This window comes from Bufo bufo, chromosome 1 (assembly GCF_905171765.1).
Source record: "Bufo bufo chromosome 1, aBufBuf1.1, whole genome shotgun sequence".
In the NCBI taxonomy this organism is placed as follows: domain Eukaryota; kingdom Metazoa; phylum Chordata; class Amphibia; order Anura; family Bufonidae; genus Bufo; species Bufo bufo.
This window is the reverse complement of record NC_053389.1, coordinates 114,159,886-114,182,634: the sequence shown is the minus strand read 5'-3', so window position 1 is coordinate 114,182,634 and position 22,749 is coordinate 114,159,886. Positions and strand designations below refer to the sequence as shown.

The 22,749-nt window shown below is 43.9% G+C and overlaps 1 protein-coding gene across 9 annotated transcripts in view; it reads right to left on the bottom strand.

The window, feature by feature from the left end:
• MIB2 (MIB E3 ubiquitin protein ligase 2) overlaps positions 1-22,749 on the bottom strand; it is a 127,174-nt gene that overhangs the window by 90,314 nt on the left and 14,111 nt on the right. For 5 of the 9 annotated variants that reach the window (XM_040428154.1, XM_040428124.1, XM_040428098.1 and 2 more), the window contains exon 2: positions 8,216-8,335. The exons of 2 other annotated variants lie outside the window; for them this stretch is intronic. In XM_040428154.1, coding sequence (XP_040284088.1) covers positions 8,216-8,218 — 3 coding nt within the window. In that variant the 5' untranslated portion in view covers positions 8,219-8,335. Of the gene's footprint in view, positions 1-3,123; positions 3,212-3,320; positions 3,484-8,215; positions 8,336-22,749 lie in introns of those variants that run through there. 2 more of the 9 variants (XM_040428130.1, XM_040428138.1) reach the window with 2 other exon arrangements.

Sequence of the window (22,749 nt, the reverse complement as noted above, 5' to 3'; positions counted from 1 at the left end):
TGTGTTTTGCGGATCCGATCCATCTATCAGTGGATCTGTAAAAATCATGTGGACATCTGAATGCAGCTTTACAGGGGGTTGATCAATGACAGGGGGGTGATCAGGGAGTCTATATGGGGTGATCACCACAGTCATTGATCACGCCCCTGTAAGGCTCCATTCAGATGTCCGTATGCGTTTTGCGGATCCGATCCATCTATCAGTGGATCCGTAAAAATCATGCGGACATCTGAATGGAGCTTTACAGGGGGTTGATCAATGACAGGGGTGTAATCAATGACAGGGGGGTGATCAGGGAGTCTATATGGGGTGATCACCACAGTCATTGATCACGCCCCTGTAAGGCTCCATTCAGACGTCCGTATGCGTTTTGCGGATCCGATCCATCTATCAGTGGATCCGTAAAAATCATGCGGACATCTAAATGGAGCTTTACAGGGGGTTGATCAATGACAGGGGTGTAATCAATGACAGGGGGGTGATCAGGGAGTCTATATGGGGTGATCACCACAGTCATTGATCACGCCCCTGTAAGGCTCCATTCAGACGTCCGTATGCGTTTTGCGGATCCGATCCATCTATCAGTGGATCCGTAAAAATCATGCGGACATCTAAATGGAGCTTTACAGGGGGTTGATCAATGACAGGGGGGTGATCAGGGAGTCTATATGGGGTGATCACCACAGTCATTGATCACGCCCCTGTAAGGCTCCATTCAGACGTCCGTATGCGTTTTGCGGATCCGATCCATCTATCAGTGGATCCGTAAAAATCATGCGGACATCTGAATGGAGCTTTACAGGGGGGTGATCAATGACAGGGGGGTAATCAATGACAGGGGGGTGATCAGGGAGTCTATATGGGGTGATCACCACAGTCATTGATCACGCCCCTGTAAGGCTCCATTCAGACGTGCGTATGCGTTTTGCGGATCCGATCTATCCATCAGTGGATCCGTAAAAATCATGCGGACATCTGAATGGAGCTTTACAGGGGCGTGATCAATGACAGGGGGGTAATCAATGACAGGGGGGTGATCAGGGAGTCTATATGGGGTGATCAAGTGTGAATAAGGGGTTAATAAGTGACAGGGGGGGGTGTAGTGTAGTGGTGCTTGGTGCAACATATTACTGAGCTACCTGTGTCCTCTGGTGGTCGATCCAAACAAAGGGGACCACCAGAGGACCAGGTAGCAGGTATATTAGACGCTGTTATTAAAACAGCGTCTAATATACCTGTTAGGGGTTAAAAAAATCACATCTCCAGCCTGCCAGCGAACGATCGCCGCTGGCAGGCTGGAGATCCACTCTCTTACCTTCCGTTCCTGTGAAGGCGCGCGCCTGTGTGCGCGCGTTCACAGGAAATCTCGGCTCACGCGAGATGACGCCAATCGGCGTTAGTGTGACCTGGGAGCGCCGCAGAAATGACGCCTTTCGGCGTTAGCGTGGCGGGAAGTGGTTAAAGTACTTTTTCTCCAGAATGAAGGAGAGGATCACTAAGTAAAAAGGTATCATTACATTCAGCTGAGCTAGACCTACAAGACATTGTGCCTGGTGAACAGTGAATTTCCTGGTAACAGAATCCCTTTAAGGGCCACAACATGGGATTAAGGGCCTAAGCATTAAAGGGGTATTCCAAATCTAAAATGTAATGGCATATTGCTAGGTTCTGCCATCACTTTATAATCAGAGAGGATCTGAGCTCTGGATCCCCCACTGATCTGGAGAATGGAGGGGCCGCAGCACATGTATAGTGCATGGGGCCACATATTCCCCGCACAGTGGGACCGCTGGGCCTTGATGTGCAGGGAAGACATGGAAGGTGAAACAGCACTGCAGGCCTATTCATTCTCAGGAGCAGCGGAGCTACCCGAGGTCGGACCCCCATCAATAAAAAGTGTGACTATGCCATCATTTTACACAGTAAGATGGAAACACCCTTTAAGTCACTGGCCGTGCTGAGGCCCCGGGGTAGTATTGTGAGCCTGTTCCCACTTTCCCACCTATTGATCCTGCAATGATATGGCGCCTGTCAGGCCTACCATAGGTCCTTGTGGGAAATCCATGTGAGCTCACCACAAATGACGTCATGCTTCACAAGTGATGACATCACGCTGTCTTTATAAATGAAGTGTTCATTGCTATGTCGGCTCTATGCCACTGCAATCACTGCCATCTTCAAGGCATTCCGACAAGAAGGCCTCAGTTATTCTATTTATCGCCTGTTTATGTCACCTACATATAGTGCAGCGCTATACAGAGAGGACAGAGACTCACATCAATCCCTGTCCCTGGTCACAGGGGACAAAATGCAAACTTCAAGACCTCAGCGCTAACTACTGACATACAGTCCACCGACAGCTGGGCATATCCATAAATATAAAATGATATATAAAGGTAATCAGTATATACTGGTATATACACGTACATGCAATGATCACTGTGTACACAACCTCCCCCTAGAGTTTATTTATTTTATGCACTCCATATAGCGCTACTATATTCTGCAGCGCTTTACAGACATTAGCATCACACTGTCCCCAGCGGGGCTCACAGTCTAAGGTCCCTATCTGTATGCCTTTGGAGTGTGGGAGGAGACCGGAGAACCCGGATTAACCCCACACAAACACGGGGAGGACATACAAACTCCATGCAGATGTTGTCCTTGGTCGGATTTGAACCTAGGATCCCTGCGCTGCTAACCACTGAGCCATCAATGGGGGGGGATTTATTCAGCCCTGCACTCCAGAATTTGGTCTTCAAAAAGTCACAAAAATAGGACTATGCAACTTTTTGGCCCTTTTTTTTGTTACACAAATGTTTTGCGCATTTTTACACTACATTGTGTGACATTTGATAAATCTGGCGCAAATTATGGCAACACAGGCTCCTGGAAAACTGACTTCAAGAATCCCCTCGTGATGAGCACCATTAGATAACCAGTGACCTGCCTGACATCACAAATACAACATACATAGCCGACCACAAACACAAAGCAATAAGCCAATATTACCATTCAATGTATTCACCCTGATAGAATCAACGACATTAACCCTATAGCACCTTCAGAGCAGCACTCTAATTGCTCTGATACTACTGCTCTGCTCCCCTGCTGCTCTCTTACCGTCCACTTGTGATTGGTGAAGGCAGAAGAGGCGAGCAGATATTAATACGCCGCTGTTGTCAGGAGCGTCAGAGACGGCAGCACCAGGGACATGGCAGCTCATGGGGCAGGTTAGGTCCCGCGACTCCACATTAGCTGATGGACAACAAGATAATGCAGAACACGACAACAGGAGACCAGCAGCAAGCAACACCAACCTCAGACTTGGGTCTGACCGAGGACACGGGAGGGAGACCCTCAGGGCAGGGATTCTGTTGTCCAGTAGCAGCAGTTTATAGGGGCAGCAGACTGGGATGTGCCGGTGCACCCGGTGCGGGGCCCAGCAGGAGCCTGCTGGCTGATACACAGATGTCACAGCATGACTGACTTCCAGATACCCCTCCTCTCATTGCCAATGCAAGTCCTGGAGAGAGCAGGCGGAGCGGATGCCGCAAGCACCAGGAAACAGGAGGCTGCATGAGGGGTAGGGTCGGGTTCACACACGGGCAGTCGTGGCCAAGGAAAAGCATCACTGTCACACTATATACAGTATATAACACTATAGACAGGACCCGCCACACTATATACAGTATACAACACATTATAGACGGGACACTCACTATATACCATACACTATTAAACAATGTGCACTATATACAGGACACGACAGTATACTATATCACTATGTACACAGTATATACAGTACATTATCACTATGTACTCCATGACCAATATATACAGTACACCAATGTATCACCACACACTACAGACAGGACACTCAATGTACACTATATACAGTATGCCATTACACTACACACAGTATACAGTACATTACACTATACAGTAGACTCACTATGTACACTATATACAGTATGCCATTACACTACATACAGTATACTATATACAGGACACCCTCACACTACATTTAATACACTATGTACACAATATATAGTACGCTACTACACCAAATACTTCAGACTATGGACCTGTACAGTACACTACCACACAATATACTGTATATTTTACACTATACCATGTACAGTACAAGATCACACTGTCACTATGTCCAATATATAAAGTACACCACACAATGTACACTATATACAGTACTCCACACACATATCATACAGTGTACACTATATACAGTACTCCACACACATATCATACAGTGTACACTATATACAGTACTCCACACACATCAGACAGTGTACACTATATACAGTACTCCACACACATCAGACAGTGTACACTATATACAGTACTCCACACATATCATACAGTGTACACTATATACAGTACTCCACACACATATCATACAGTGTACACTATATACAGTACTCCACACACATCAGACAGTGTACACTATATACAGTACTCCACACACATCAGACAGTGTACACTATATACAGTACTCCACACACATCATACAGTGTACACTATATACAGTACTCCACACACATCATACAGTGTACACTATATACAGTACTCCACACACATCAGACAGTGTACACTATATACAGTACTCCACACACATCATACAGTGTACACTATATACAGTATACTATATACAGGACACCCTCACACTACATTTAATACACTATGTACACAATATATAGTACGCTACTACACCAAATACTTCAGACTATGGACCTGTACAGTACACTACCACACAATATACTGTATATTTTACACTATACCATGTACAGTACAAGATCACACTGTCACTATGTCCAATATATAAAGTACACCACACAATGTACACTATATACAGTACTCCACACACATATCATACAGTGTACACTATATACAGTACTCCACACACATATCATACAGTGTACACTATATACAGTACTCCACACACATATCATACAGTGTACACTATATACAGTACTCCACACACATCAGACAGTGTACACTATATACAGTACTCCACACACATCATACAGTGTACACTATATACAGTACTCCACACACATCATACAGTGTACACTATATACAGTACTCCACACACATCAGACAGTGTACACTATATACAGTACTCCACACACATCATACAATGTACACTATATACAGTACTCCACACACATCATACAATGTACACTATATACAGTACTCCACACACATATCATACAGTGTACACTATATACAGTACTCCACACACATCATACAATGTACACTATATACAGTACTCCACACACATATCATACAGTGTACACTATATACAGTACTCCACACACATATCATACAGTGTACACTATATACAGTACTCCACACACATCAGACAGTGTACACTATATACAGTACTCCACACACATCAGACAATGTACACTATATACAGTACTCCACACACATCAGACAGTGTACACTATATACAGTACTCCACACACATCATACAGTGTACACTATATACAGTACTCCACACACATCAGACAATGTACACTATATACAGTACGCCACACACATCAGACAGTGTACACTATATACAGTACTCCACACACATCATACAATGTACACTATATACAGTACTCCACACACATCATACAGTGTACACTATATACAGTACTCCACACACATCAGACAGTGTACACTATATACAGTACTCCACACACATCATACAATGTACACTATATACAGTACTCCACACACATCATACAATGTACACTATATACAGTACTCCACACGCATCAGACAATGTACACTATATACAGTACTCCACACGCATCATACAATGTACACTATATACAGTACACCACACACATCATACAGTGTACACTATATACAGTACTTCACACACATCATACAGTGTACACTATATACAGTACTCCACACACATCAGTGTACACTATATACAGTACTCCACACAGTGTACACTATATACAGTACTCCACACACATATCATACAATGTACACTATATACAGTACTCCACACACATCAGTGTACACTATATACAGTACTCCACACAGTGTACACTATATACAGTACTCCACACACATCAGACAATGTACACTATATACAGTACGCCACACACATCAATGTACACTATATACAGTACGCCACACACATCATACAATGTACACTATATACAGTACGCCACACACATCATACAATGTACACTATATACAGTACGCCACACACATCATACAATGTACACTATATACAGTACGCCACACACATCATACAATGTACACTATATACAGTACGCCATCACACATCATACAATGTACACTATATACAGTACTCCACACACATCAGACAATGTACACTATATACAGTACACCACACATCATACAATATACACTATATACAGTACGTCACACACATCAGACAATGTACACTATATACAGTACTCCACAAACATCATACAATGTACACTATATACAGTACTCCACACACATCATACAATGTACACTATATACAGTACTCCACACACATCAGACAATGTACACTATATACAGTACGCCACACACATCAGACAATGTACACTATATACAGTACGCCACACACATCAGACAGTGTACACTATATACAGTACTCCACACACATCATACAATGTACACTATATACAGTACTCCACACACATCATACAATGTACACTATATACAGTACGCCACACACATCAGACAGTGTACACTATATACAGTACTCCACACACATCATACAATGTACACTATATACAGTACGCCACACACATCAGACAATGTACACTATATACAGTACTCCACACACATCAGACAGTGTACACTATATACAGTACTCCACACACATCATACAGTGTACACTATATACAGTACTCCACACACATCATACAGTGTACACTATATACAGTACTCCACACACATCAGACAATGTACACTATATACAGTACTCCACACACATCAGACAATGTACACTATATACAATACTCCACACACATCAGACAATGTACACTATATACAGTACACCACACAGACAATGTACACTATATACAGTACGCCACACACATCAGACAATGTACACTATATACAGTACGCCACACACATCATACAATGTACACTATATACAGTACTCCACACACATCATATAATGTACACTATATACAGTACTCCACACACATCATACAATGTACACTATATACAGTACTCCACACACATCATACAATGTACACTATATACAGTACTCCAAACACATCATACAATGTACACTATATACAGTACTCCAAACACATCATACAATGTACACTATATACAGTACGCCACACACATCAGACAATGTACACTATATACAGTACTCCACACACATCATACAATGTACACTATATACAGTACTCCACACACATCATACAATGTACACTATATACAGTACTCCACACACATCAGACAATGTACACTATATACAGTACTCCACACACATCATACAATGTACACTATATACAGTACTCCACACACATCATACAATGTACACTATATACAGTACGCCATCACACTACATACAGTACATTACTACACTATATAGATAAAAAGAAAATAGACAGAAGAAAATAACACTTTTTTTTCGGTGAAAGCAAGAGTCAGAACAAAAATGGGAGCTATGTGGTGCCCCGTGCTTACTACATAGCATTTCATTCCATGGGATGACACATAGGCGGCCGCCGCCCCCACAGCAAACATATCCCATTCTAGATCAGGGATCTCCAATGTGTTGCTATTCCGGAGGGTTTTTCACCCAGAATAGAAGGTTTAGGTGTTTTCTCCACTTTTAACAACCCTATTCTTCCTCCCTTAAAACTTGCACGGGTTTTCGCCATCTTTGACCAGGCCCCATAGAAGCCACATTGGCTGGCATCATTGACAATCATGTTTAGATACAAATACACAGTTAATTGCCTGTAGAAAAAGGGCTGAGGGGAGTTATCCATGTAAGCTGCCAACAATCTCTGCTCCAGGGGGATGAAGATGGCTGCAGCTCCGAAAAGCGATTCTCCTGACAGAGTCCACAGCAGACACTGAGGCCCCCAGCTTCACTTGCTCTTTGTCATCCCTTTATGCAGTAATCTCTAACCTGGCTCCTCAGTTGTTGAAAAACTGCATATTTCACCTGAAATCTGTGAGGGCATGCTGGGAGTTGTAGTCTTACCATTCCGCAAAACTCAGGAAGACGTAATGTGTGTGTAACGTGTCCTCACACTCCTCACTAATGTGAAGAAATCCTCAGCACGTCCGGGAGCCTCAGGCCACTCATTAATATTAATGCATGCTAGCAGGGAAATGAAAGAGGGTAAATATGTAAAAAGAGCACAATTAACTCTTCCTCCACCCACACTTTTTGTTCTCAATGGATTTAATCATTTGCAATGACAGAGTTGGAAAACGTAGGATGATGAGACGGTGGCTTGTTGGTAGGGCTCCTCTGGTAGGTTCACTTACATGTAATTAGTGTAGCCACAAAAAACTTGGAAAACCGCAACATTTTTAACACAATTTTGCTTAAATTGCAGAAACTACACTGCCCTGCGTGACCTTACTCTAAAGGTGCATTTACATGTGCTGACCGAGCAGGCAAGTATCGGGAAGGGACCGCTGTTTCTTGATAACTCTTCAGTGGAGGCGAGAGCTCCTTTTACATGCAGCCATCACCTCCACTGTATCCGTCCAGCAGACACACGTTCACAGAGCACCATCTGCTGCCCGGAGGGGTCTGCACTAAAGATCTTTTCACCCGATCCGCGGGTGACCTGTGCACCTTTACAGAGGCTGATGAATACCTCTTCCCTGTCCTAATAGCTGTTCACACGAAGTGAAAAAAAAAGCAACTATATAAATTTCTAAATGATTCTTTTCCCACAAAAATATATATCAATCTGCTCAGCTTCTCCTGCTCTATAACATGGTGCTTTCAGATTGCACTGCATTTTCTGGTGACAGATCCTCTTTAAAGTGGTTATGCTACTAATAATACTATACAAAGGATAGGGGATAAGTGTTGGATCACTGGGGTTCTCACCTCTGAGACCCCCAGCGATCACAAGAACAGGGGTCCAACAAGTGCCGCCCAACTGGCCTGAATGGAGCAGAGGGGCGCCTGTGTGTCCACTTCTCCATTGACTTTTATGGAACTGCTGAGAGCACCTTAGTTGGCAGTCCCATAGAAGTGAATAGAGCGGTCGACATGCACACGCACTGCCGCTTCATTCTCAAGGGGCAATTCGGCGCCACTTGCAGACCAGTTCCCGTGATCATTCGTGGTCCGACCACTGGGACAGGGGATAAGTGTTATTAGTGGCACAACCCCTTTAATAGAAGTTCATAGTACCAACTCTGAACAGAGCAGACAATGGGCCCCATCTCCACATATGCCTACTGATTGATTTGCAATAATGTATGAAAAATAGTTGGGTGAAGTCTGGAAGCAATATAGTTCCAGAATATCCAGGCAGCTAACGATGGGCGGACTACTTCAGTATGCTTGTCTTTTCCCTTACATCCTCCTAATGTACAGTACATTGCGGACCATTACATCTCCCGGCTAATTTCAGAAGATGACGTGGGCGGCCAGTGCTCATGAATATATTCAAATGTGCCCATATGTCACTGCAACTGCTCCTCTGTACGCCCTTCCTTGTAATGCCCACACAAAGAAGCAAGTAGTGAATAGATCCATGACTCGGGAACCTTGTTATATACCCAACATGGGCACCCTGATCCAGCTGCTGTTAAACTACAACTCTCCATTCACTTCTATGGCAGTTCCAAGAATAGCTACGCAAGAATAGTGCATGCTGGGAGATGTAGTTTCACAATAGCTGGAGTGGCGGAGGTTGCTGACCCCTGCAAGACAGTAGTTTAGTGTAGATCTCGAGACCCCTCGGTATGCACTGGTGCCCTGTAATGCCTTACATCTCAGCAGGGAAATGAGCCTGGACACAGAAGTTACCCATCTTAACAGGCTCCAGCCCAAATAATGCTAATGAAAAATAAATAAAAAAATAAAAAACACAAACTTCTGGTCTAACCTTATGTTCACACACAACAGCAGTGTGCCAAGCATGTACCCGTATTTTTCACTTTATAAGACGCACCCCCCCCCCCCCCCCCAAAAAAAAGTGTGTGTGTGGGGGGAGGAGAATCATTGAGTGTGGGCGGGGCCGGTGAGTGACGTGCGCTGCCGGCCTGCCCGCTGTGCGCATAGCGAGTACTGCAGAGAAGCGATTACAGCGAGTTTAGCAAAGCAGCACTGCTAGGGGCTACTGCACACACTTTATATGTGATGGCTGGGCTGCTATAACTGGGGCCCAATGTAATGGGGTCAGATTCCCCCATAACAGAGTCATCCACAGATTCCCCCAATAAGTGTCCTCCACAGATCCCCCTATAACACATTTTCTCCACAGATCCCCATAAGGGTACTTTCACACTTGCGGCAGAGGATTCTGGCAGGCAGTTCCGTCACCGGAACTGCCTGCCGGATCCGGTAATCCGGACGCAAACTGATGCATTTGAGACGCATGCACAGACCGCAAAACCGGATCCGTTTTGCCTGAACACTTGGGGACGGATCCGGCATTAATGCATTTTAATGGAAATTAATGTCGGATCCGGTATTCCAGCAAGTGTTCAGGATCTTGGGCCGGAGAAAAAACTGCAGCATGATGCAGTATTTTCTCCGGCCAAAAAACGTAAGAGGGACTGAACTGATACATCCTGATGCATCCTAATCGGATTGCTCTCCATTCAGAATGCATTAGGATAAAACTGATCAGTTTTTTTCCGGTATTGAGCCCCTGTGACGGAACTCAATACCGGAAAACAAAAACGCTAGTGTGAAAGTACCCTAACAATGTAAAAGTCCTCCACAGATCCCCCAATAACACTGTCCTCCACAGATCCCCCAATAACACTGTCCTCCACAGATCCCCCAATAACAGTGCGCCATCCACAGACCTCCCATTAGTTCAAAACCCACCAAAAGCACACCATTTGGTTCAAAATATTTTATTTTCTTAATTTCCTCCACAAAAACCTAGGGGCGTCTTATAGAGCAAAAATAGGGTAAAATGCATGCGTTTCACCACAAATTGGCGCAGATATGAAAAGCAGTTGTTGGCACATTCACATGCTAAAGAATGAGTTTCACCTGTAAAATATGTATGTTCAAAAATACATCACAAAAATGACTGCAAATCACAATAAAAACACACAAGGTTTTGCAGTTCGGTAATTGTCCACAAGGCACGCTACCCAAGAATCCAGCCTAAGGCAAGGACTACCCAACCAAATAAAGTGCGCGGCTCGTCTGTGACTTGCTGTTACACAGTAAAACTTGGCAAATTTAGAGTTCTCTAAAATAAATGAATACATCTCCAGCAACTGTAAAGGCGACACTTCTCACTCTTCACCCCAGCCTCTAACAGGGTTGCATTTCGGCCCTGCAGAGGTGGCATGGTCTTCCTCGCTGCAGGGGTCATGCACACAAGTCACCGTGCAGCCAATAACTGGCTTCAACATTACATGGCACGAGGCTGCAGAGGCCAGTCCCTGGCTGCTGTGGTGACGTGATGTGCACAGATTGTCACCACTGCAGCCAGGAAAACTAACACTGGCACGGAGGATGGGAGCATAGTGCAGGAAGTGGTAATGGAGAAAAGAGGGGTCTATGATATTTTGTTATTTTATCACATTTACCACTGCTGGGGACATACTATCCAACGCCTTTAAGAACAAATATATCTTATGAGACCTTTCCTCCCAAACCTTTCTATTTGTTGTCACGTTTCTTATTATTACTGGACTCTTGACGCTGCATTTGCACTCTTCTGTGCATGTTGTAAACGCGCGGGTGATGACTCTGCAGGAGAATGATTAACAGCGCTGCTCGGATCATGTGTGTACACTCTACCTTCAGTTTACGATCTGTTTAGACCAAACATTTGTGTTGTGTTCACAGTCGAGCAGATGATTCCACTATAGTTGTCCAAAGTAATGTAGTCTAACCAGCTCCTTCAAGAAAGCAACATCACTACCAATTAAAAAGAGAAATTAAAGTGACCTTCCAGACGACCCCCTAGGACAGGGGTGCACAACGTTTCCCGGTTGGGGGCCACATTGCCAGACTGAACCAATGACGAGGGCCGAAATTAAAATTTAAAGGTGCATTAACAACTGAAATATTGTGCTCATGGCATATTGAACACACATTATATACCATTAATGTCTAGTTACACTTCCAGGACTCCCATCTAATGGGAGAAATACATGAAAAATACATGTGAGCAGCCACAAGACATAGGCATACATGTCTGTTACCAGATGGTTGGGGGCCGTACAGAATAGTATCAAGGGCCGCATGTGGCCCCCGGGCCGCAGGTTGTGCACCCCTGCCCTAGGATGTGTGCGAGTCACCTGATATTCTCTCTTTGCAGCAATTACAGCTCCCACTGGGGTCTTCATTCTGCTTTTCTAGATTCCATTTCTAGACTCATTCCCTGCTTCTCTTAGAGCAGCAATTGTGGCCAATTCAAGGATTACCTATAGGGAATGAAGAAGCAGCAGTTGCAACTGGGCCCCTACATCTGGGTCCCACAGGCCCCATTTTTTGCATTGTGTCAACACCTATAGGAGTGGTGGATTTTTATGGTACAGGATCCTGACAATGTTTTGTATTATACAGGATAAATACTAGAAATGCTGCCTGCAGTACGAGTGGGCACCCACAGTCTAAAGGCTCCCATACACTTTAGTTTACTTTCATCTGAACCCACCGTTCTCAGCAAGTTCAGCCAACAATCTAATGTGTATGGGGAGCTCCCGACTATCCTCCGACTGATGTCAGGGGAGAGAAGGATGGAATGAGCGGAATACTTATACCTGATCCTTTGATCTCCTCTCTTCCCATTGACAACACCTACACACTCAGCCAAACCGAATGTACATGTACATGGGGGAGTAGGGACGGAGTCGGGAGAGATAGCCTTCAGACGGATTAAATGGGATCATTTGCACATTTATATTACTGACAGCACATCCATTTACTCGGAACAATATGCTGCCGAAAAAGTTATTTTTTATGCGCACAAGAATCATCTAACCAGCCTGCAAACAGGGGGCCATTCACATGGACCAATGATTGGAATAAATGTCTAAAAGGCCCTCAAGCCCCAGCGCTTAGTGCAGAGTTAAAGGGATTGTCTGCTTGTTACTATTGATGACCTCTCCTTAGGATAGGTCATCAATATCAGATTGGCAGGGGTCCGATTCAAAGCACCCCGATCAGCTGTTTGAAGAGAAGGCAACTCTCATGCTCTGTTTATCTGATCGCCGCAGCAATTGCAGAGGTGAACCGGTGTAATTACAAGTATGGCGTCCCCACTGATAACCCACACGCCGAGGCGTCCCAAGGCTTGATAACACCACTTGTTACCTGTCCCGAGGTCTTCAGATGGAAATACCGTCCTCACAATAAGTAAGTAGTACGTCCTGCTGTTACGGGCCTAAACAAAAGCCACACCAAACGAAGGTAGAGAATGCTGGCTTGTCACGTGATGTGTCAGCAGGAAGTTGGTCACGAGATGTATCACGTGGTCATGGTGATCCTGATATCCTCAATCGAGTATGAAGAAAGTGGATCCAATAAAATGGTGTAAAAATAGCACAAAGTTCTGATTCATCCAGGGAATCTTCAAACTGACATGTCAGGATGGGTCTCTTAGAACCAAACGTGTTTCGGGGTATACAGCTGCCCCCTTCCTCAGAGGTGACCTGAGGACTATTCTTAAGCAGTGGTATTTTTTGTATTTTTGGGCTTGAGGGATCGCCCTTCAGCCGCTGGCACTCCAGCATTTCAGCCGCTGGCATGCCAGTTTTATAGCGGTGCTCCCTGATTTATTTATTCATATAATATATTATAGTTTTTTATATTACAAACTGTATATCTAATCTACAGTATTTTCTCTACAGAAAAATTTATAGTGTGAGTGAATTGAGAAATGGGCAGCTTTTGTTGGTTACTTGGAAGGGGTTAATTAGATTCACTTCTCTGCTCCACTTTTTATTTAACCGACTTTTCAAAGTGCTCTGATTTCTTTTGGAGTAATACGATGTGACCTATTAATTATGTCTGTGTAATTGCTCCCCCTCCTTTGATCCTTTTTTATTCAGCACCCCCTGCACTGACAGCAGAGCAGGAACCTACACAGTCCTTCTAAATGGTTCTCTCCGCTGTCAATGCTCTGAGTCACCGGATATGGAAACTCCCTACCCATCATAACTATTCATGAGTGTGGTCCGAGGAGGACCGGGGGCTTCTGTATACCCTAAAACTGGTCCTACACATAAGACAGGTGTCAGCAAAATGTCTGTTTTTTCAGATGGACTTCTGAGCAGAGTACTTATGTAGCTGGTTCCTACACTGCCCTGAATATTGTAGGCTTAGGTAAGTACAAAGAGAGGCAGTATACTAGTGTTAGGGACCCATCTGCGGAAGCCACCCTGACGCCTGGTAGATGGGCCCGACACATGTTTGATCAAATATGTGCGCTAAGAGCTTCCATTGACTCATTTATAGTCGGTATTGTACCACTTTTATTTAGAATGATCCCCATTTCTTAGCCTTATTGTTTGTATGTATAATGGTGTGCAACCATTTTCTTTTTTAGATTTGTATCCTTTTCATCATCAGCTTATTTTTTTATTTTGCCATTATGAACCAGCGAGCTCGGGATACAGAGTGCCTAATAGACAGAAGAGTGTTCTAGTGCCTGGAAATGTTAAATAGAATTTGGAAATATCAGTTTTAAAATAAGACATACCTCTACCATAACTAAATTCCCATTTTCTTGTGCCCCCCGCCAGTGACTGACAGGTGTCAGTATCTCTGATGCCTGGCCATGAATAAGCAGCTTTGGACTTTCTATATCAGACAAATGTGGCCGGGGTACGAGTGTGCTGAGGCAGTTCATTTCTAGACAGAGGATAGCAGCAATCCCTTACTGAGAATAATAAATCCCTCCATAGGATTTAACAGGATTGTAAAATCCCCTGCCCGGCGATTGGCTAAATCAGGATTCAAGTGTTCAAAACCGAATTAAGAACGACTGCAAGCAAATGTCTTGGTGAAATGATTAGGGGGAGACCTTCTATAAATAGGCCGAGACAATAAGCCTCGCTAAGTATATTATCCAAGTCTCGCACCTGGAGAAGTGGAGGAGATGTGGTCATACACCCCCCAGGAAAAATATCACAGCTACCGTTCCACCTAATGGCTATGGATACTTATGGGGCACATTTATTTTATTCTGTCAGCTGTGTTATGGAATAAAAACATTCTGCAGTTGGTTTTTATTTAAAAATGTTGCTCTGCTTGTATTCTGTTAAATTGGCGTTTATTGAAAATGTTGCTCTGCTCGTCTTCTGCAGCCGCGTGTATTCTCCTGCATTGCAGACTGCTCATTCCCAGTCTGTGTGAAATCCACCAGACGAGCTCTCCAACGCCTTGATCCGTACCCCTCTCTCCGCTCTCCTGAACGCAAATATTACCTGACATCTTTACAATGGAATAAAATAAACTGAAGACCTATCCTCAGGACAGGTCAGCGGTATCTGATCAGTGGGAGCCCGACACCCCCACCAATTAGCTGATGTTTTGATGTAAAGATGTCAGGTAAGGCTACATTCAAGCAAAGCTATCCAGCAGGCTGTTCCGGCCAATGTTCTCCGGATCCAGCATAGCTGGACAGTGTCATGTGCCCGCTGGACCCCATTGACTATAAATGGGATCTAACCACTCCCCAGCATTAATGCCAGGATCCACTGCATCTGTTCTGAACGGATCCGGTTGTATTATTTGTAAAATACGGACCTAGCACTAAAACCATTTTAAGTCAATGGGCGCTGAAACCAGATCTGGCACCAATGACCGTATGAATAGTTCTGCATCTGTTCCGAAATTTTTGGGGATGCAAAAGATGTGGACAGCACACCGTGTGTTGTCCGCATCCGTAGTTCCATTCCACTGCCCCACAAAAATATAGAGCATGTCCTATTCTCATGCGGACAAGAATAGGCATTTTCTATATGGCACCGGCCATGTGCGGTCCGCAAAATGCGGAACACGCATGGCCGGTATCCATGTTTTGAGGATACGCAATTTGCGGACCGCAAAACACTTACGGTCGTGTGAATGCACCCTTAGATTGTGTTTCATGTCGGAACAGTCTTGATCAGTATCCCAAAACGCAGCATTCGGGTGCACTCCATTCCGTTCAGTTTTGTTTGCATTTACAATGAATGGGGACAAAACTGAAGCATTTTCCTCCGGTTTTGAGATCCTATGACGGATCTCAATACCGGAAAGGAAAACGCTAATGTGAAAGTGGCCTTGCCTCTGAAGCCAGACGGATACACTGTGGCAGATTAACTAATCCTATAGATTTATCACAGGGGCTTAGGCTGGATGATAAATGTGCTGCAGAGAGACTTTTCTTTAAATTTTGAACTATTGGCTTACATTGAGACAGCAATGTGGTACAATTTAGGCCCTAAATGATGCATATAATCCCACATACCTTCCCTGCTAAGACAACGCTTTTTCCAACAAGCCACCCCCTTGCCATGCTAGGTCCAGACAGATGTGCAAAACTGCATCACATTTTGGCCCAAGTTACACCAGAAATCTGCCACGTATGAACTACTGCATTCAACTCTGTTATAAGGCGAAAATGTAAAGGAATTGTTGTATGGCAATTCCCATTTACCCTCTGCCCCTATAAACACAGGAACATCCACTCCGGACTTGATGAGCTATTACCTGCAGGTCATTAGCTTTCTATAAATGGATGATCGTAATGTTAACCGTGAATGGATGAGCACTATGGCTCTAAGCAAAGGAAATTCATTAACGAAAATGTTCTCACTCGGTCATTACTGCCAATTTCTCTATATTTTTAGAAATAGATGACCAAGGGATCCCCGCGTCGTTCTTCTCCGTGTCAGTCAAGATGTAACAACCTGACACCGACCACGATGTAAAGCTACGAAGAGAAGACAAAAGGCCCAATTAATGGTGTAACCTTCTCTTCCTAAAAGCCAACCGTACAAGATCAATAATCCTGATCTGTGTGCCATAATGTGGCTTCCTGAAAGGTATGAAGGACCCTCAGGAGATAATGGGCTCTAGATACCTCAAGTGAATGGAAAGGGAAAGTGTTATTCGGAAGAGGTCAGACAAGATTTTTCAAGAGAAATGTTACTTGAGTACTACTCATCAACCTGGGACTCTCTAGAAGTTAGAAAAATACAAAAAAGTTGTAAGTAATTTTCACCTGTCCACTGGATAGATCATAACTGTTAGATCAGTGGGAGGTCTGACCATTGGGACTTCCACTGAACGGGCAGAAGGTCCCGTGATGCCCAGCTGAATGTTGTGGTGGTCGTCGAGCATGCACACTGCTGCTTCAGTCTAGGGGACTGAAGTAGATAGCCAAGCTGTGCATTATGAATGTTACCTGTGGTTAAACTGGACTCTGTGAATGGTTAACAATCTGAAAAACTAAAGTACTGACGAGTGGTTGTCACTTCTCTTTCTCCTCTTCATCCTCTCTAGAAGAAGAGAGGGGAGAGTTAAAAAAAAAATATATATATATATATATATATATATATATATATATATAATCTCAACTGTACCCTAGTCCTACATTTGCATACGATACCCAAAACATAAATGGGTTTTCCAGGAGATAAATACTGACGATCGATCCTCCAGGATACATAATCAATATCAGGCCGCTGCAGCACCCTCACCGATCAGGCTGTAGTGCCCGGACAAGTGCAGCAGCCTTTTCATACTATTCCAAGCAGAGCACCATACATTGTATAGTGGCTGTGATTGGTATTACAGCTTAGTCCCATACCAATCATCTATATACCGCTACTGTATTTATCAATCCAGAGGTTCACACTTGGCACTGTTTCCACATTCTAAAAAATACTGCAGCACCAGATGTTCTCCAGTTCTAGAAACGTATTGGAGAAATGCTGCTTTGCAAAACCGTGCAGTTTGGATTATGGCACAGTCAGGTTTAAAAGCCAAAAAGCGGGAGGTTGTAGTGGCAAGGAGGGGGTGCAGCTCTGAACCAAATGCGAGGTCAGTCTAGTACTGCCCACCGTATGGGATTACATGTACTGTACGGACACTGGCTTATGTTATACCAGACAGAGACAGACGCCCTGATGTGACACACAGGGGGCGAGACCACCTTGATATTGCTTGTCTTTCAAAGTCCAAAAAACAATGTCTGAAATGCAGCTCTGAACATCTCCATGTAAAGTATGTTGTGTCTAGTATTTCATGTGCTATGAGATATATAGAAATATCATCCATCTGCCCTTCATTGACTTTAAACTTCTCAGATGGAATTAGTATTATATATACACACTTCTAGCTCTTCCCAAGTCCTAGGAATACGGAAGATGGTTGGTGCAATGACAAATCTGGAGAATATACTGCGGAAATTAAAGCAAATCTATCACATATATGAGGACACAGATATGCCAGCTGTTTGTACAGACTTTAGGCACATAACACAAGCACTGAAACAGTTGAAAAGAACCCAAGCCGCAGGGTAAGACCTCTCTGTCTTCACATATAATAAAAAGTCTCCGCAATAAAAGGCCTACACACTCTGCTTTGTGTCCCTGGGCAAAGGGGTGGGAGTTAGGTTGGCGGCGGCCACTTCCCCATGAATGGCAGGGTTTTTTTCCACCTATAGGCACTGCCATATTAGCAAACATGGGAGTGGGGAACAAGCATGGCGTTACATATTTGCAAGAAAAAGGGACCCGCTTGGTCACTAAAGGATCAGGAATGGGGCTAAATTAGAGAGCGAAATCTAATGGATTCATCCTTTATCCTTATTTGGGGTTCTCCCATCTGGGAGATTTATAGCATAGGTAGGTTGGGTCCCACCTCTGTGACCCGGTCATATCTCAAGAATGGAGCCCCACCGTGAACAAAGAGCACACTGTGACTGCACATGCCTGACCACCCCTTCATTTACTGCTATAGGACTTGCGAAAATAGCCGAAACTATTCTTGAAGTCTCATAGCGGTAAATAGCGGTGGTCACAAATGAGCTGCTTGCTCTGCATTCACTTGGGGGTCCTGTTCTTGAGAGAGAAGCAGGTCTCAAAGTTGAGATCCACACCTATGGGATATGTATGGCATATCCTATCAATGTGGCATGTGTGTACCAGATGGGAATACCTCTTTAATCTCTGTGCGGAGGTATGGACTTTAATCACAGTCAATCCTCAAGTCACTACCCCCCATCCCCACCGAAGAAGTCTCTGTTAGCCACAGGCAACATGCAGTAGACTTCTGCTTCGTGGCACCAAGCAGCTAGTGACACTGGTGGTCAAACGGGAAATTTTCAGGGCAGGTGGAGTTCTTTCTGAACAGTTTTCAGGCAGAAGGTCAGGGCAGGTGTAAGGCTGTGTTCATATATATGTTTTGAATTCAGGCAGTCTGTTCCGGTGGAGGAACAGACTGCCAGAGTTCACTGTATCCGGCATAGCCAGATACCATGTACACCTCCGGATCCCCATTCACTATAATGGCATCCAGCCACTTTCTGGTATATAAAAATGCTGCGTGTAGTATTTTGTGTCCAGCGGAAAGCTGGCATGTATGCTGGGTACAGTAAATTCTGGCAGTCTATTCCTCCTGCCGGTACAGACCACCAGAGTTTAAAGCCCATATTTGAACCCAGCCGTAGACAGAGGTGATCAGAAACAACCCAGATCGAAAACAAGGATAGCAGAAGAATATAACAACTTAGTACAATGCAGGAACCTAAGAGACCATATTGCTCAGGCGCTAAATGATGGGATAGGGACCTTGCAAAGGCAACATGTTGGCACTGCTTGGAGCTTTGGCATATGCCCGTCATTTAAGTGGCCGCAGTCAGCGTGCATATGTCAAGCAGAAGTTAGACACAGAAGAGGACTGGTGGCAAGCAGGAGCCCTGGCACAGAAGATCGCAACGGCAGAGCAATAGGTACAAGGGGGATACTAACACACAGCTGAGAACTGGGCCAGAGTGGGACATCAGATGCCAGCATTGGTGTGACAGCAGCCAGTGACACCTGGATAAGAAGGGGCACACAAGCAAAGCTGGACCTATCAACAATATGTTTTGCATTATGGCAAACCCAATCCTTTTAGTTTTTTCCTATGGGGCCCCCAGCTCATTAAAACTTTGCTGATTTTCATATCATTGCCCAGTGATTGTTGCCTCACAACCATAATCCAGGGCTGGCTGCTAGGATAACAGCTTGATCACTGTCCTGCCATACATGTCAAATCCTATTATAATCTGAGTGATCTGAATTACTTACGCTACAGAAAAATGTACCATACAGGCAGCAAGAACAGTTGATACAGCATAAAGGAAGGGGGCAGAGAATAGGTTGCTCCATATTACTTCTCGATGGATAATAAGGACCTGCACAAGGCTCCGTCTACATAAGGACCTCTACATTAGAGAATATGGGGAGAAGAAGGCAGCTCAAAGGGACACAAGTACCTTTCGTTCTGCAAGAGATGGGTAGAAGAATCAACATGCCTATGATTGCTCTGCTACAAGCATGGCTGAACGAGTAACTGGACCTGGTCCCATTTTCTGCTATGGGCATCACTCTTGTGGCTAAAGATATGGCAGCTAGTAGCACCCACAACCTCTACAGTTGGTCTGCACAAGTTTCCTCCCATGTCTGACACCCACATCTGAACTTTTGTACTGTTTGCTCTGTGCTCTGTTGTAATGTCCTCACTTGCCTCTGCCGAGTTTACATGCGAGATTATACGAAAGAACTCCACCGCATACAATGTTCCTGAGTTTGCAGCTACTTTAGTGAGCAGTAAAAGTGTCCATACAGATAATGACGACAAGCTTTAGATATTGTACAATCTGGTTTTCAAATGTGCTGGAGAAGTCTGGAACCCTCTGAGGGACACTGGAGGTCCAAGAGCAGGAAGACATCTCACTGGGTGTCAGAGCTGGCAAGACATCTTTCCGTGTGTTGGGTTGGGCTAATGTGTGCATAACATGCTTATAAAACTGACTGACAAAGGTCCCTCAAGAAAATACCTATCACAAGAGCAGCCGAGATTAAATGGAGTTCTCCGTGAGGATAACTCAACGAGTAGGAAGGTTACATTTTGGGCATTTTTCAAATCTGGAAAAATGTAAAAAAAAAAAGGATGAAAGGTTTAATAAATAACCGATACTAAATCAGGAGAACATCTCATGTCCTCTGTTGTTCACCTGAAGTAGTCCAGCAAGATGCAGTTCGAACAAACATCTATCCATTTTTGTCTATGGGACCACCATTGCATTTGAGTGTTAAAGTATACGTACACGTTCAGATAACCTTGTAGAATACGTTGCCATATATGTATACATATGAGAGATAGCGCTACTGTATATTTGGCCATTATATGACTTGTATCTGTCATGTTTTAGAAGTTTTCTCCTCTGCAGGCTTCATCTATAATCCTCATTGGTCCCCAAGCTGGTGAATGGAGACTAGACGTAATGATGACTGCCCATAGTCTACAAACAGGTACAGCAGATTCTGCTTCACAGCTCTCTCACTCATAAGCACCTTATAAGACATTACTGAGAAGTACTGAGCAGCACAGATGTGAGTAAAGCACTTGTTGCGAGACATACACTTAAAGGGGTTCTACTATTGGATAAACCCCTTTAATATTAACTGCTAAATCATGTTTTTCTCTGTCTGCTTGTTTCTCTTTGCAGTTCTTCCTCCCTTTCCACAGACTTCTTTTAGATAATGTACTCTGATACTTCAGTGAGCAGGCAGCCTTTTTGGTCTCACAAGACAGATTTCTCACAAATTTCATAAAGTTAGTTTAGAAAAGGAAATGGGAGAAAACATTTTCTATGGTAACACGTTAGTAAAAGTTTCTTATTTTTGCCTGTAGTTTTCATTTTTGCAAAGTTGTGTGAAAGTTCATCGAACATATAAGCTGGTCATACATTTTATCAGCTGAATCCTTGGTCAAATGCGCAGATCTCAGCAGGACTAGGCAATTATCAAATGAACACAGCCAGCATTACTCTCTTCCATATTCTCCTGTTTAGGGATCGACTGATATTGATTTTTTTAGAGCCGCTACCGATAATTGGTGAACTTTCAGGCCGATAGCCAATAATTTATACCGATATTTTATACATTATAATATATATTATATTAGTTGGTAGTCACTGAGGTGGTGGAAATTTGCATTTGGCACTAGTATATTATAAATGTACGGTAAATTATAAATTAATAAAGCCCTTAGTTGGTAGTCAATTTATAATTTACATTTATAATATACTAGTGCCAAATGCCAATTTCCACACCATCCCCCCTTCTTACTGACTTTGTTAACCCCTATCAGACCTCAGATCAGACTGTATTTAACCCCTATCAGACCTCAGATGAATAAAAAAATTAAAAAAAACTCCTCCTCACCTCTCCTGCGCCACGGCTCCTCTTCATTTCTGGGTCCGGTGTCTTGCTCCCGTGTTCTCCGGCCCGAGCTGCACTGTCACCTCACATGCATGCAGGACTTTCGTCTCCGCTCAAAAATCATGTTCTGAGCGGACACCGAAT